Here is a 16096-nt window from a genome sequence, read left to right as displayed (position 1 = left end):
GATGTGAAATAATTTAGCCCATTGTACCTATCCCTTCCTTCTGCACTCATTGTACTCTTCTTCCTCATCCCTTAATTTTTATGTCATTTCCTCAAATTCACCTCATACCCATCTATGTATATTCCTTCTAGCTGTTCTATTAGCGATACAATTTTTAAGAATTACAAGTACCATCTTCCTGCATATGTAAATAGTTTAGCTCTATTGAATCTGTTATGTTTTCCCCCCTTTTAACCTGTTTATACTTCTTAGGTCTTGATATTGGAAGTCAAATTTTTGGTTTAGTTCTGGTCTTCTCCTTATGAAAGCTTAAAATCATTTTTAATTGAATGACTAATTTTTTCCCTTGAAATATTATGCTTAATTTCACTAGCTATGTTATTCTTGGTTGTAGCCCTAGCACCTTTGCCTTCTGGATTATCATGTTCCATGACCTCTGATCTTTTAATATTGCAGATGCCAAGTCCTGTGTAATCCCGATTGTGACTCCCTGATATTTGAATTGTTTCTTTCTGGCCACTTGTGTACTTTTTTCTTGACCTGAAAGTTCTAAAATTTGGCTATAATGTTCCTTGGAGTTTTTATTTTGGGATTCTTTCCTGAAGTGATCAGTGGATTCTTTCAATGACTATTTTGCCCTCTGGTTCTAGGACATCATGGCAGTTTTACTTGATAATTTCTTGAAAGATGCTGTCCATGGGGCAGCTAGGTGGTGCCGTGAGTAGAGCACCAGCCCTGGAGTTGGGAGGACCTGAGTTCAAATCCGGTACTAGCTGTGTTGACCTTGGGCAAGTCCCTTGCCTTGCCCCCCAAAAAAAGAAAAAAGAAAGATGTTGTCCATGTCCATTCTTTTGATTATGGCTTTCAGATAGTCCAATGATTCTGATATTGTCTCTCCTGGCTCTATTTTCCGGGTTACTTGATCTTCCCATCATGTATTTTACATTTTCTTCCATTTTTTCAAATTTTTGAATTTGTTTCATTGATTCGTGATGTCTTATGGAATCATTAGCTTCTACTTGCCCAATTCTAACTTTTAAGGAGTAGTTTTCCTCAGGTAGCTTTTGTACTTTCTTTTCCATTTGGCCAATTGTACCATTTAAGGAGTGATTTTCTTCAGTGGATTTTTGTATCTCCTTTTCCATTTGGCCAGTTCTACTTTTTAAGCAGTTTTCCAAGCTGGGGACTCTTTTCTTCATAATTCTCTTGCATCACTCTCATTTCTTTTCCCACTTTTTCTTCTACCTCTCTCATATGATTTTAAGCTACTTTTTGAGCTCTTCTGTGAGTTATTTCTAGGTATGAGATTTCTTTCCATTATTCTTTGGGGTTTTGCCCATAAGTGTTCTGACATTGCTGTCTTCTTCTGACTTTGTGTCTTGGTTTTCTCTCTCACATAATAACTTTCTACGGTCAGATTCTTTTTTTGCTGTTGTTTTTTGTTCATAATTTTTTTTGTTGGTCTTTTCCCTTTCTTTCAAATTTGAGCTCTGCACCTAGTGTGGAAGGGGGCACTATCTCAGGGTTCTTGTGCCAGTGGCTATAGGCCCTGGCTGTTTACTTGGTGCTGCACTGATGTTGCTCTGAGGCCCCTGGGGGACCCTTGTGTCTGGTGCTGTACTAAGGGGGTGGGGGTGAGGGGGTGGCTGGCACTGCTGGAGGCCCTCGGGATCTGGCAGTTTACCTGTACTGAGCTAGGATCTTGTGCCCACTGGGGTGTGTCTGTGTTTCCCCCAGACTGAAGCATGTGGAGGTCTGGCTGCTACAAGATGCCTATTTGCCCATGGATGAAGCATGTGGTTGTTCTTGGAGCTGGAGTCTGCCTGTTATGCTAAAGCATGTGGGAGGTCCTGGTGTTGCTGTTTGCTGGCTCCACCACCCTGGGGCCCAGGATCTCCCATTGGTTTGCTGAGGCCCCTTGTTGGGATGCTTCCTGTCCTGGAATGTACTCCCCTTTTGCCCTAGTGAGACAGACCTTTTTGTGCCAATCTTACAAGTTTCTTAGGCTAAAAGATTCTATTGCTCCATCTTTTTGCTGGATCTACTGTTCTAGAATTTGTTTTGGGGTGCTATTTTATGGTTGTTTTGAGGTGAAGATGACAGAGTTACAGTGATTTACTGCTTACTCTGCTATCTTGGCTCCTAGAAATTGAACCACACTATTTTTAAAATAGTATTGATTGTATTGTTATGGTGATAACTTTTTTATTTAGAGAGAGAAGTAACAGGCCTATAAGAGCATTAGGGCTCATTAAAAACTTTACAAATGTGGTTGGTTTATATATGCTATTGCTGTTGTTCTGTTGTTTTCGGTCATGTCTGACTCTTCGTGATCTCATTTGGGGTTTTCTTGCAGAGATACTAGAGTGGTTTTCCCATTTCCTCCTCCAGCTTATTTTACAGATGAGGAAACTGAGGCAAACAGGGTTAAGTAACTTGCCCAGGATCACATAGCTAGTAAGTGTCTGAGGTCAGATTTGAACTCAGGAAGATGAGTCTTCCTGACCGCAGGCCCACCACTCCATTCACTGTACCACCTGGCTGCCCATACTCTCCATAGATTTTCTCTAGATAGGTAGCAGAAAACTAAAAATCTTCCTTAAAATAACATGAATGTTATTTGAATATCTGAAACCAATATTTAAGACTCACATGAATAATGATGACTCATATTTAGATAGCACACTTTGAGGTTGAAGAGAACTTTCTTCAGAACCATGTAAAGTGAGTATATACATATATTTTTGTCTGGTCTTGTGATTTCATCATCTGTGCAGAAGCTCTTTCCATTGATGAAGATCAGCAACTCATCTATTACTTAAGACCTGAGAGAGTTATTTAGGGCACTGGGCAACATGTTAAGTGACTTACCATGGTCAAAGAGCTGGCATAACTCAGAGACAAGACTTAGTTTTCCCCCCAACCTAACTTCGTTATTTTTATTCTGAATATAAACATTAAAAAACCAAGCATTTCTATGTACACAGCACAACAAAAAAAGAGTACTCTATAGGAAACCAGGAATCTCCACTTCATATTACTTCCTTTTATATATTGCTTTAAAAGCAAGATTTCTAGTTTTCTGCTACCTAGCTAGAGAAAATCTATGGAGAATATGGGCAGCCAGGTGGTGCAGATAGAGTGGTGGGCCTGGAGTCAGGCTTGTCTAGCCTTCCTTCTGAACTTCATCCTGCTCTCCTTTGTGCATGTAAGAAAAATGTTACAATGGCTGTCTCTTTTTTTTGTCACTCCCTCAAGTTGGGAAAAACCATTTTGACTCAAAAAACCATAATCACTGTGAAAGAAGCGAGCCTGAGCAGTTATCTAGAAAGACTGATAGAAAATACAATATCATCAATGCTAATAAAGGCTGTCAAGCAATGCAGTGGGAAGGTAATAAATTAAATGCTGAGACTGAAGAATTGGCTGATTCAGTAAAAGGAGATATGAGGACACCTACAGCAGCATCATTTGTAGAGAAATGATAATGGCTACTTACATGAAACATTAATAGGTACACCAAGCCCTTTAAGATGGTAATGTATTTATTTATATTTGTTATTTAAGAGGCATATCTGTTATTAGATAGGTATTAAATTAGCTTGGGGAAAGCTGCAAGCTAATAGGAAAAGAGGAGAAAGTGCAGGGCTTCGAAGATGTAGGGGTCAACTGGAATTAACATTACCCCCAAAACCATCCATTATCAAGTTTTCAGTCTCTGAAGGTTTAAGGGTATTTCAAATAGATACCATAATCAGAAACGGGCATGTTGAACCTACAAAAGGTTGAATTTTATAGCATTTGATTCATGAGACTCTACATGGTTTCGGCCATGATTTTATAGTATGATTGCCCTGTGACATTTGGTTTGGGCAGTTTTTTCATGTTGTAATAACTTCCTTTGGAAAGAAGGAAGGTATTTTACTTGAAATCCAAAATGTGAGACTTTTATTTGTACAAAAATAAATGGCTTTGAAAAATGATGAAATACATCTCATTTAACAGGGAAAGGAGAGAAGAGAGAAGGGGAAATTAAAGAAAGGGTTAATTACTGCAGGGATTAGTCTAAAGCAAAACAAGCCCTAAGGATGTAAGAAAATAGTTATAGCTCTTTTTGAGGTAGGAAAATATGGTAATCTGAGGGGGTGCCCATAATTTGGGGAATGGCTCAGCAAGTATAGAAATGCGATAGAATACTATTGTGGTATAAGAAATGATGAAGGGGGTGGTTTCAGAGAAATCTGGGAAGACCTACTTGAATCAATGCAGAGTGAAACAGACAGAACTAAGAGAACAATTAATACAAAGATAATAATACAGTAAAGGCAAACAACTTTCAAGGAATTAAAAACTATGATCCATGATTCCAGAGGAATAATAACCAACCATTATTCCAGAGGACTAATGACAAAAAAAATGTTACCCATTTCCTGATAGAGAGATGAAGGACTGAGAGTGAGAATGAGACATATTTTTATTGGACATGGCCGATATGGAAATTTGTTTTATCTGATTACACAATGTTTGTAATGGAGGTTTTATTTTTCTTTTGTTCTCAGTGAGAAATAGGGGTGTTTGGCGAATTTTTGCTGATTAAAAAAAGTTTGTGATTTAGAATGCTGAATTGTAGACATATTCACTTTGAAATAGGAGAAGAAGCCAGAAAAATAAAGTTGTTGCCTGAATTTCAGAGCATCATAAAACTTAAACTAATTGTTTACATCTTTTAAGCATTTTACATATTAATATATACAATTGCCATGTGACTGAAGCATGCTTAAATAATTACTATAACATGGTGTTTCAAAGTATTTAACTGTAAAATAGCAAATTGCATCTTTTTACTGTAGCAATTAACCATTTTTTTTACCTGCAGATCTGTGGATCATTTGATTTCATTTCCAATCTGATTTGAAACACAAATCCTATATACTTAGCTCTCTTTATAATCCTGTGGCAACACTGGATAAAAAAAGGAACTTAACTACATATTAACCCCTAAAGGAAACTACACTGAAACTTTTATTTGTGGGAAATCCTTACTTCTGAGATGGGAAGGCCAACTGGAATATTGAAAAGCTATTTCAGAAAATGCTATATTTTGTTTAATATTTCAAAGTAGGTTATTGTTAATTACTAAGTAGTATTTTCTGATTCTTGTAATGTTTTCTATAATAGCGAAATTCCAAATGTAATAGTCTAAGAAGCACCTTGACCTTGTTTTTAACTATGTTTAAGAAAAGTTGCAAGAAGTTCTGTAAAGATTTCCTATAGAAAAACTGGTGTATATATACACATGTCACAGAAAAGTCAGTTAACCAAACTTTTAAAATGAGCATGTTTTTCCATTTAAAATATTGTTTAGTTTGAGGGTTTCTTAGTTGTATTTGTAAAAAGCAACTCAGATCCATTAAGGTTTGTAATTATTTTTTTGTAACAGGAGATTGTTTACACAATCTCTTAAAATGACACATGAGCTAAACAAAACATAGTAAATGTTAATACTTGATAAAAAATTGACTGTGTACAATTTCTGCAGTTTGTATTTATTCTGAAAAATGCTGAATGATAAAATCTTTTTAAACAAGGTTGTTTGTATTTTTCCCTGATGTATTGTCAAACCATCTTTTATTTTTGATTCCTTTGAAACACTGTCTAATATGCTTCAGTAGTTGCCAAAAATGTATTCCTCCTCTGAGGAAGAGAAGCAGAATTAATTAGTTCAATTTAGAATCTCATATTTAACATTAGAGGATAGGGCTTGCTGTAATCTTCCTCTTCCCCCAAAATCATTATGATTTTCAACTTTTTACTGGCTATAAGATTAATATTTCTGTTAAAACATCCTTAAATGATTTCTTTGATTTATGCAAATAAAGATTTAAAAACCCCCAAGCTCCCCAGTGCCCCCCCCCCCCCAAAAAAAAACCCAACAGCAAAAAAACAAAGTCTAGGGGAAACTCTCAAGTCTGCCATGACCATAGTTGTGACTCACTGTGAGCATCAGCTGGCACCGACAGATGTTGATTCTCAACAATTGCACAAATAGCATGATTTCAGTTCTCTAACATATAATTTCCTCAGTGATGTCAGCACAGGCTGGATTTATCACTGTACTGTAATGCATGTAATACTGATACTGTCAAGTCAACCAACATTTAATAAGTGCCTACTGTGTTCCAGGCACAGTCCTAAGCACCAGGGATACAAAGAAATGCAAAACAGTCTCTACCCTAAGGGAGCTCCCAGTCTAATGGTGGGGAGACAACATGCAAACAACTATATACATGCAAGATATATACATACATATGTATATGTGTGTGTGCATGTGTGTATGGTAAATTGGAGATAACCTAAGGAAGGAAGGATTTAGTATTAAAGGGAACAGGAATGAGTTTTTTTAAAAGGCTGGATTTTAGTTTGATAGTTTAAGTTACACATAGAAAACCTGGAAGCAGAGATAAGGAAGGAGAGCATTCCAATTATTACGATCAGCTAGGGAAGAGCCCAGCCATAGGAAGGAGAACAGTGTCACTGGATCATAGAGTACATGGAGGGAAGTAAGGTGTAAAGAAGAATGGAAAAGTATGAAGAAATCAAGCTATTAAAGAGATATGCACAAAGATAAAATAAAGGGCAGGAGTAGAATTCAGTATGTAAAAAAAGCAGGGATAGCAATCATGATCTCAGACAAAGTTAAAGTTAAAATAGATTTAATCAAAAGTGAAAAATAGAAAAACAACACTATGTGTCAGCAGTATTATTCAATATTGTTTTAGACCATTTAAAATACCTAGACAGGATAAAATACCTGAGTGTATACCTGCCAAACAGATGCAGGAACTATATGAAAATAAACATAAAACATTTTTATACAAATAAACTCAGATCTAAATAAGTGGAAATAATATTTATTGTTTGTGAGTAGATAAAGCCAACATAATTGAAAATTTATAATATAATGTATATATTTTATAATATTTATACATACTATATATAATATGATTTTAAAAAGATAATTTAATCTATTTATTCAATGCCATCCAATTAAATTACTAAAAAATTATTTTACTGAGTCAGAAAAAATAATAACAAAGTTCATTTGGAAGAACAAAAGGACAGGAACTTCAAAGAAACCACAGGAAAAAGATGTAAAGGAAGTAGACTCAGCAGTATCAGACCTTAAACTATATTATAAGATGAAGTGTAAAGAGGATAATTTCAATTATTTTAAATAAAACTTTTCTTATATAAATAAAACCTGTGTAGCCAAGAACAGAAGGAATGCAGAAAACTGTGGAGAAACTTTCCTAGGCAATCTCTCAGATAGGACGTGATTGGGCTGGAATATTGCTGTGGTGTAGGAAAGGATGAGCAGGTTGATTTAGAGAACATATGCAAAGACTTGGACTTATGAAGGAAGATGCTATCCACCTATAGAGAAACAGATTATGGGAGGAAATAAATATAGCATAGTCTTACATATATGTGTATGAGTGTATTTTTCGATATGTATGTATATGTATATATGTGTGTGTATATACATATATACATACATACCATATACATACATGTATATGCACACATATATGCCCACGCTTAACTGTAGCCTTCTTTAGGTTTGGGAGGGGGAATAAAGTAAAAAGTGTACAGCAGAGAACAAAAGGAAACCAATAAGGAAGCAAAGAAAAGCTGGGTAGCTTTGAAAACAATGTGTTGTATTTATCATATAGGTTTTCTTGAAATGGAAATTTGTTTTATATTGAATCCTCTCTTATGGTCTGCTGTGTACATGAGAACATTTTTTTTCTTTTCTCATTTTGTTTTTAAGTTTAAATTTAAAAACAATTACCAAAAAAAGAGAGAAAGTAATAGGGAATTGAGGAAGAGGTGAGAATTGGGGGGGGGGTGTGCAGCGAAGATAATATGAGTTCAGCCTTGGACATGTTGAATTTAAATTCTAGGTCTGTAAAAGGAAAGTTGCATGGCCAGGGATCAAAGTTTTCAATTTTGCATTAGAAGCTGGATAGTAGTCAATGGTCTCCATACCTAAGGTATGGTTCTACTTACTTATAAGGTAACTTCTCAATGATAGTTCTTAAATATATCACCTAGGACAATTCTTAAGTAAAACACATTTGGGGCCATTTCCTTTTGTGACAATATCTGAAGGCTCTTCAGGACTCTGAGACCAGAATCCATGCTGAGACAATCCATCCACTCTTTCATACTGTTCTTGTACATTGATATGCCTTCTATTCCATATCCCCTCCCCAGAGACCACTGGGAAACAGAAACTTAAGACTGTTTAATAACATGGGCTTTGCATTACCTTTTAAGGAAGTTACGCAGTTTGAGCCACGGAACAGAGCAAAGAAAGCCTCAGAATATGATGGCATTCCATGCAGTGGACTATACAGAATATTCAATAATACCATCTGAATATTTCCTGAAAAGTATTAGCTTGTAACCTCAGACAAGTCATTTTATCTCTAATCGGTCAGTCGGTTAAGTCAGTGAACAAGCGATTGTCAAGCATGAACGATGTTCCAGGTGCCATGCTTTCTGCTTAATGTGCAAAATGAAGAAGAGAAGATGGATTATATTTTACATATCTTTGAGAGAGGTTTCTTAGAAGTCTGCATTAATTTACTTTATCCTGTAGAATTCCAAGCAAATACCACCATAATTTCAAATACAACATACTCATTAAAAATAGCCGACCTTTACAAAGCACTTTAAAGTTGGCAAAGCATTTTACCCACACGATCACCCTTGAGCTTCACCCAACCCTGTGAGGTAGAGAGTATGCACATTAGTATCCCCATTTTACAGATGAAGAAACTGATGTTCAGGGAAGTTAACTCATTTACCCATGGTCATACAGGTCATAAGTAACAGCAATAGAGCCTATATAATGCTGCCTTCCAACATCACATAAAACTGAGAAATAAAGCAGGTAAAAAAAAAAAGCATTTAGGCCAGGAGCTGAGAAACTATGGCTCTGATTCTGGTTTTCATTTTTTTTTTGGAAGGGGGAGAGACAGGGCAATTGGGGTTAAGTGACTTGCCCAAGGTGTTTCAACAATCCGGCTACCAGCTGCTGCAGGGGTGAAAAACCAACACAAACCCAACAACAAGAACGCTGCCAGCATAGGTTCTTTTGATCTAAGGAAAGCAACGTTAAGGGGTTAACAATTTTACTTTAATCCAGCATACAGACATCATTCACTTAGTTCAGGGGAAAAAGCCAGCACCCTGAACTTCAGAGAAAAATGCAAACAAATTACAAACATCGACAGGCAGACCAAATACAATTCATAGTTACCAACATCTAAGTTCAGCCCCGGAGCTCATAATGAGGGCTGGCCCAGAGTCATGCACGCCACCACAGCTGTGGGTAAGAGCTCCGAAAAAGAGAAAGCCAACCCCTGGTTTTATATCTTTTTCAGGGTCAAGGGTGAGTCACACATGCAACTCACCCACGTGACCTAAAATCGTCACAAAGAGGCGACTTAAACCCACGTGGTTTAAGAGCCTCTGATGTCCCAAACACGCCAGTCAAATCCATGTAAACTAGGCCCTCCCTGAGTCAAGGAGGTCACCAAGAGCTCCCAATCTAATCAAGGAAACAAAGGCCAAACTCTTCAAGGGCACTTGGTTGAACTGAGTGCTAAGAGCCCATTTTGATTGCCAAAACAGGTCACACAACTGGTAAGTGTCAAGTATCTGAGGCTAAATTTGAACTCAGGTCCTCCTGACTCCAGGGCCAGTGCTCTATTCACTGTGCCACCTAGCTGCCCCCCGGTTCTCATTTACTAGCTTGATGGTAGGCAAGTCATTCCACTTCCCTGAGTCAGGGCCTCAGATTCCTCATTCAAAAAAGAGTGGGTCAGACCATGTGGACTTGATGGTGCCTATCAGTTCTAAGATTCTTCCAGCTGTGTGATCTTCAAGAAATAAAGTGGGAAAGGTTAACTTTGCTAATGCTGATGGCATCTCACCTATCTCCTGACAGAGTGATCGAGCCAGAACACTCACCTTAAGGTACTATGTGAATCAAAAGAATCCTGGAGTCATTAATGGTGGAGAAGCTGAAAGAAATCCTCTAAAAATCAACTGTCAGTACACAATTTCAAAGGTCAGCTGTGGTTAAATTAGAAACACTAATTCCCTTTGTTTTCTCCTGAAGAAATTACTGAGATGCAACAAGGCGCGACGAGACCAAGTTTCTGCTGCTTTTACTCACAAAAACGCAGAGTGGATGATAGAACGGAGGCTTGAGCAGAGTGTCAGGAGGGGTCAGATTCAAAAGCGACAACTTTCCATGGGACAACGCGTTGTCTTCAAATTGCTGTGCTGGCGCCATAGGTGTTATCTCCTCCTTTAAAATGACAACAAAAAGCATTAGAGAAAATTGGAGAAAAGATTATTATTTAATCAACATAGACCTCCATGAATTCCAGCTCAATAGTAAACTTAAATATAAGATGATGATAAAAAAAATAAAAGGAAAATGGAATAATGCATTTATCGCAACTACGAAAAGTGTATTATTTTTTATTCAACAGAGAAAGAATCATTAGGGACAAGACAGATAAGCTTGTCAAAACATCGAGAACCCATGATTTTGCCAATGTGGGAACTCCCTTCCCTGATGCAGGTTGCAACCCATCTAAAACTTAAGAGAACTTCCTGAGGGTTAAAGGCTTTAAATGGCAGGCCCATGGTCACATAGCTAATAAATGCTAGAGGTGAGGACTGAAGCCAAGTTCTTCCTGACTCCAAGTTTACCGCTCTATTCATTTTACCCTGCTGATTACATTACATTAAAGTTTTTTTAAAAGAAAAAGTATTCCAGAAGATATATGCTCTCATCAATGCAGATTTTCCCCTCCAGTGATGCAGATTGTACCCATCCACGCTTCCCCATCCTATGTGACTAAACTGTCTCCTCCCATAAATTTGACAAAGAGGATCAGCTATCATACATTTTTCTGATGAACCATAACTCATGGCACATAACAGATTAAAAATATTGCTATCTAAAGTACATAATTAACATTTAAAAATTCACAAAGGTAACTTCCAATCCATGATAGAAAAATGATCAAAGGATAGGGACAGATAATTTTCAAAAAAGAAAACATGAATTATTCACAATAATGTGAAAATGCTTAACTTTACGAATATTCAAAGAGTGCTCAGAGGGACTAAATTACCCCCATCAAATTAATAAAAATAACTAAGGCAGCAAAACTCGATGCTGGCACATTTTGGAGAAACATTGCCAGTAGAATTGTAAACTCTCAGAATCTATATTGCAAGCAGTCTGGCAGTAGAAGATAAAAGTTAAAAAAAATCATAACTCTTAGACCTAATAATTTCATTGTTAAGAATATGCCTTGAAAATGTTATTTAAAACAAAAAAAAGGTTTGAAGATTTTTCCTGAAGCATTATTTGTAATTGCACACACACACACACACACACACACACACACTCTCTCTCTCTCTCTCTCTCTCACGCACGCACGCACATACACGAAGCAACTTAAATGTCCCACAATAGGGAAACTATTAAATAAATGGTGGCAGATTAATGTAAAGGAATAGTGCAATTGAGGATTAAAAGTATGAAAATATAAATAAATCTGGAAAGATATTTAAGAAATAGTGCAAAGAAAAAATAGTGTCAGAAGAACATTAATTATGGCCAGGAAAGGGAAAAAGTGAATGAGAATTAATGGATGAACAAAAATCCTAATGGACACCAAGATGAAGTGACCAAAAAGTTATAATACCTTACAAATTAGTTAAAAGGCAGGGCAGCTAGATGGCACAGTGGATAGGGCGCCTGACCTGGAATCAGGCAGACGTGAGCTCAAATCTGGCTTCAGACACTTACCAGCTAGGTGGCCCTGGGCAAGTCACTTAACCCCAATTTTCTCAAAAAAGCCCCAAACAAATTAGTTAAAATGTCACCCATTACTAATCAGGTTTACTTATGTTGCTATTCGATGTTAAATTCATAATAAATTATTAGTAAAAAAAGTGAGTTATATTTGGCTCTAGAATGACATGTTAAAATTATAATTGAAAGTGATTAAATTACCATAGTTCCCTGTTTTAGAGGTCGAGCAAGTTTTTGAGATTTATAACTCCATGAGCACTGCTGGATACAGTATGGGCTGTACCCCATGATACTGTAAACCTGAGGAACCTGAAAAAAATTAAAGAATAATACATACTGAAATGTAAGATGTAGGTAAACTTGAACATTCTGCAATGTAAATTTATCATTCTTAATCTTTATTGAAAGTGCTGCTGATACCAAAGGCCAGCTTACTTAAGATAAATATGATAAACGGTGGTTTAGTGTAACACATCTGGAGATGGAATGATGGTCATTATATAGCCTCATGATGGTCACATATACTAATTATATTTCATTAAGTTTCCATAAAGGTTCTGTAACATACAATTCCACTAACTTCACACATAGATAATATATAGTATGACTAAAGAGACCAAGTTCCATAAATAACAAAAAATTAACCAGTCCTATCATTTTATGGTCCAATTATGTCCCTTTTTATTAGTCCAGATCTGTGATTTCTTTGGTGTGGGGAGCTGCCTGGTGTGAAAACTCTTCTACTGATGGGGACTGGCAAGTCTTTTGCCAGGTATCGTCTCAGAGTATTGTGTGGGCCAGTGAGAAGTTAAGTGACTTGCCCATAGTCACACAGCAATCTAGATATCCAAAGCAAGAAGAATCGAATCTGTGACTTCCTGACTCCAAGGCCAGCTCCCTCTCCAATATGCCACACTGGCTCTTAGTCATAATAAAAGAACAGGAGGATGGAGAGATAAATCACAGAGGTATAAACTGGCAGTATTAAGTGTAATCCATTTGCTGGCTAAAAAGATGAAATAATTCTTGATTAATTCAAGAATATCGTGTTCTCTTTTTCATAATCAAAGCCACTTAAGTAGCTCAAACAACACATTAACAAGATGTTTCATGAAATGTGACCAACCTGCAAGTTAAGAAACTGGTGATGTTGTTTGAGTTCAACCTCTGATGATTTAATGGGCACCAGTCCAAGTCCATTAGGAGCCTGAAATTTACAAAATTAATGACATAAATGTAATTTGATCAACACTAAGCAAATATGGAAGTATTTTCCCTGTCTATTATACTATTAAACATGAATTTCATAGGATAATCAATTTTCGAAGGCTCTTTTCCACGCATTTTGTATCATTTTTACTTTTCAGATGAGGATATTAAGAGTGAGGTAGAGTAACTCTAGTCTGCACAAGGCACTCTTTTGCCAGTGCTAATCATCGTGAAAGATGTGATAGGCATTTGATAATTTAAAATTAGTTATTTTTATTGAGTAGGTTAATCTGAACTTCAATATATCAATAATCTGAGTTCAATGGTGTTTGTGTATATTTCCTTTGTTAATAATACAACTTACAACCTTCTTCCTTAGCAGATTGTCTTCAAGAGTTCCAATGATCAAAAAAATTCAGTAGTAGGAAGACAATCTGGCGAAGAGCCTCTGAATTTGCATAGGCTAGTCCTCAGAAAACAGACCATCACTGAGCCCCTAAATCAATGTCCTTTCATCTTTGTAGGGTCTGCTTGTGCTCAACTGATACAGCCAAGGACAACTCAGGCCACTTCAATGCCACAATGAGTAGGACTCTACTGGAGGGTTAACTTGTAATGTTTTGTTAATCATATTCCAAATATCAAAGGAAGAGAAATTAGTTTAGTTATGCAGGATTTATATCTCCAAAAACTTCTGCAAATATACTTTTTAACCTACCAATTCATCAGACTTCTGATCAGATGAGTGTGAAGGAAATTGAAAAGGCAATACTTGGTGTCTTGTCAAATGAAAATTGAGAGTAGATTCATCTAGACTTACAGCAAATGGAAAGATGGATTTTGATCCAAACTCTGTGATGGGGAAAAAGAAATCATAGAATCTTAGGAGGTAGAAAGCAGTCTTAGAGATGCATGACCTGCATGCTGTAAATCACACACTTCACCTTTTAGTCTCGGTTTCCTTATCTGTCAAATGAAATGGTTGGATCAGATGATCTCTAAGGTCTTTTACAGCTTTGTGTTAATGTAAGGTAACTTTTGTTCATGGTCATGAAATGATTAGTAGCAACAAACTTGGGACTAGAAATGTGGTCTGACAGTGCACTTTCTGCTATGTTTCTTAAAAATACTATATATACATTCATATAAATTTCTCACATCCCATTCCTCCTTCGGTTGCAAAGTAGCCCAATAGAACCATAGGCTTAGAACTAAAAGGGACGTCAGAGGCCATCTGGTCAAACCCTCTCATTTTACAGACGAGGAAACTGAGCCAGAGAGGTCAGTAACTTGCTCAAGGTCACACAAGCAACAGAGGCAAGATTTTAACACAGGCCCCCCCCGACTCCAGAGACAGCACTCTTTCTACCATACCACATTGCCCCCTATTCTCTCTAAGCTACTTTGAGAAGAAATATATTCCCCCCCACCAAAAACACACACACATTCCCTCACCCACCCCCATTTTGAAATGGTAAACTTTACTCTCCATAAATGCTCTGCTGACCAATGTATACTTTTTCTTTGCCAGGGCATAGAGAATATATTAAAGGAGTGCTTGAAAATATTTTATATAGATCTATATTTATTGATAGGCATAGTGAGATTCCTTGTTAGCAAAGGCACATTTCTTTTATCAGCAATTTCAATATCAAAGTAGAAATAACACAGGAGGCATGGTTTTTAGGATATCAGATAAAGGGATTACTATGTTAATAATAGTAATGGTGATGATGATGATGATACTTGATGTTTACACAGAGCTTTAAGATTTATAGAGTGTTTTATATACATCATTTTATTTTATATCTCACAAGCTTGTGATGTAGTTACTACTATATTATATCATGAGGCGTCAAGGTGACCCTGTGGATAGAGCACTGGGCCTGGCATTAGGAGGACTTGAGTGCAAATTCAGCCTCAGATACTTACCAGCTGTGTGATCCTGAGCAAGTCACTTAACTGGTCCTCCCCAACTATAAAATGAGCATCATAACAGCACCTGCCTTGTAGGTGTTGGAAGGATCAAATGAGATAATATCTGTAAAGTGCTTAGTACAGTGCCTGGCATATAGAAGGCACGTAATAAATGCTCATTCCCTTCCCCAGGGTCACATAGCTAATAATTGTCTAAGGAGAGACTCAAACTCAAATCTCTGGATTCCATGTCCACCATTTTCTCTATTATACCAAATTGCCCTCACTTCCTGCCTCTGATATTTCATGAAATAGAAGTTATGCATAGAAGGCAGTACCTTTGTCATGCCCAGGTGTAACTAGATATGGCTAGGCTTTGCATGTTTTATGATTATCTAAAATATTTTTAATATGGATGTTGTCAGCATAAAGGACCTTCATTCCTAGAGGATGTGATGGAGATCTACTATATTTGCATAAATATAGTTTTAGCCAAACCTGCTCTTCTTTCTTCTTCAAATTTTCTTAATATCATTTGTTTGTCTATTTTATGAAAATCATTTAGTATTTTATGTAATCTTTTCCGAATCAGGAGCTAGAATTATAAAAAAAAATTCAAATTAATAATCTGGACATGTCAAATCTGGCATACAATTGATATGTTACAATTTAGTCACTCCCTTACTAAAGACTTGGCCAATAAATTAAAAGAACTAAAGTGGTTATTAATTATCATATTGTTGCATAAAGGACTGGAGATAAGCCAATGGTGTGACAGCAGGGAAAAAAGCTAAAAGAGAAAAAGAAAAAAAAAAGCAAAGCATTAGAAAAGCATCGCATCCAGACCACAGGAGGTAATAGTACCATAGTACTATGATCTGGTCCAAGCACATCTGAAGTACTATGCTTAGTTCTGGGCACTATATCTTAGGAAAAATAATAACAAGCTGGAAAGTGTCCAGAAAATTAGGAGAGTGAGGAGCCTCGAGACTGTGAGGATTGGTAAAAATAATGGTAATGTTTAGACTTTTGGAAGGAAGGGAGGTAAAACTCAATAAA

The 16096-nt window shown here is 36.6% G+C and overlaps 1 protein-coding gene across 1 annotated transcript in view; it reads right to left on the bottom strand.

Annotated features, from left to right (window-relative positions):
- CFAP221 (cilia and flagella associated protein 221) overlaps positions 1-16096 on the bottom strand; it is a 111554-nt gene that overhangs the window by 26410 nt on the left and 69048 nt on the right. Inside the window, 6 exon segments of the mRNA XM_036744611.1 lie at positions 10250-10384; positions 12113-12220; positions 13038-13118; positions 13839-13972; positions 14319-14324; positions 15536-15632. Of these exon segments, the coding sequence (XP_036600506.1) occupies positions 10250-10384; positions 12113-12220; positions 13038-13118; positions 13839-13972; positions 14319-14324; positions 15536-15632 (561 nt within the window).

The sequence above is a fragment of the Trichosurus vulpecula genome, chromosome 2 (genome assembly GCF_011100635.1).
Source record: "Trichosurus vulpecula isolate mTriVul1 chromosome 2, mTriVul1.pri, whole genome shotgun sequence".
In the NCBI taxonomy this organism is placed as follows: domain Eukaryota; kingdom Metazoa; phylum Chordata; class Mammalia; order Diprotodontia; family Phalangeridae; genus Trichosurus; species Trichosurus vulpecula.
This window is presented reverse-complemented; position numbering and strand designations above follow the sequence as displayed.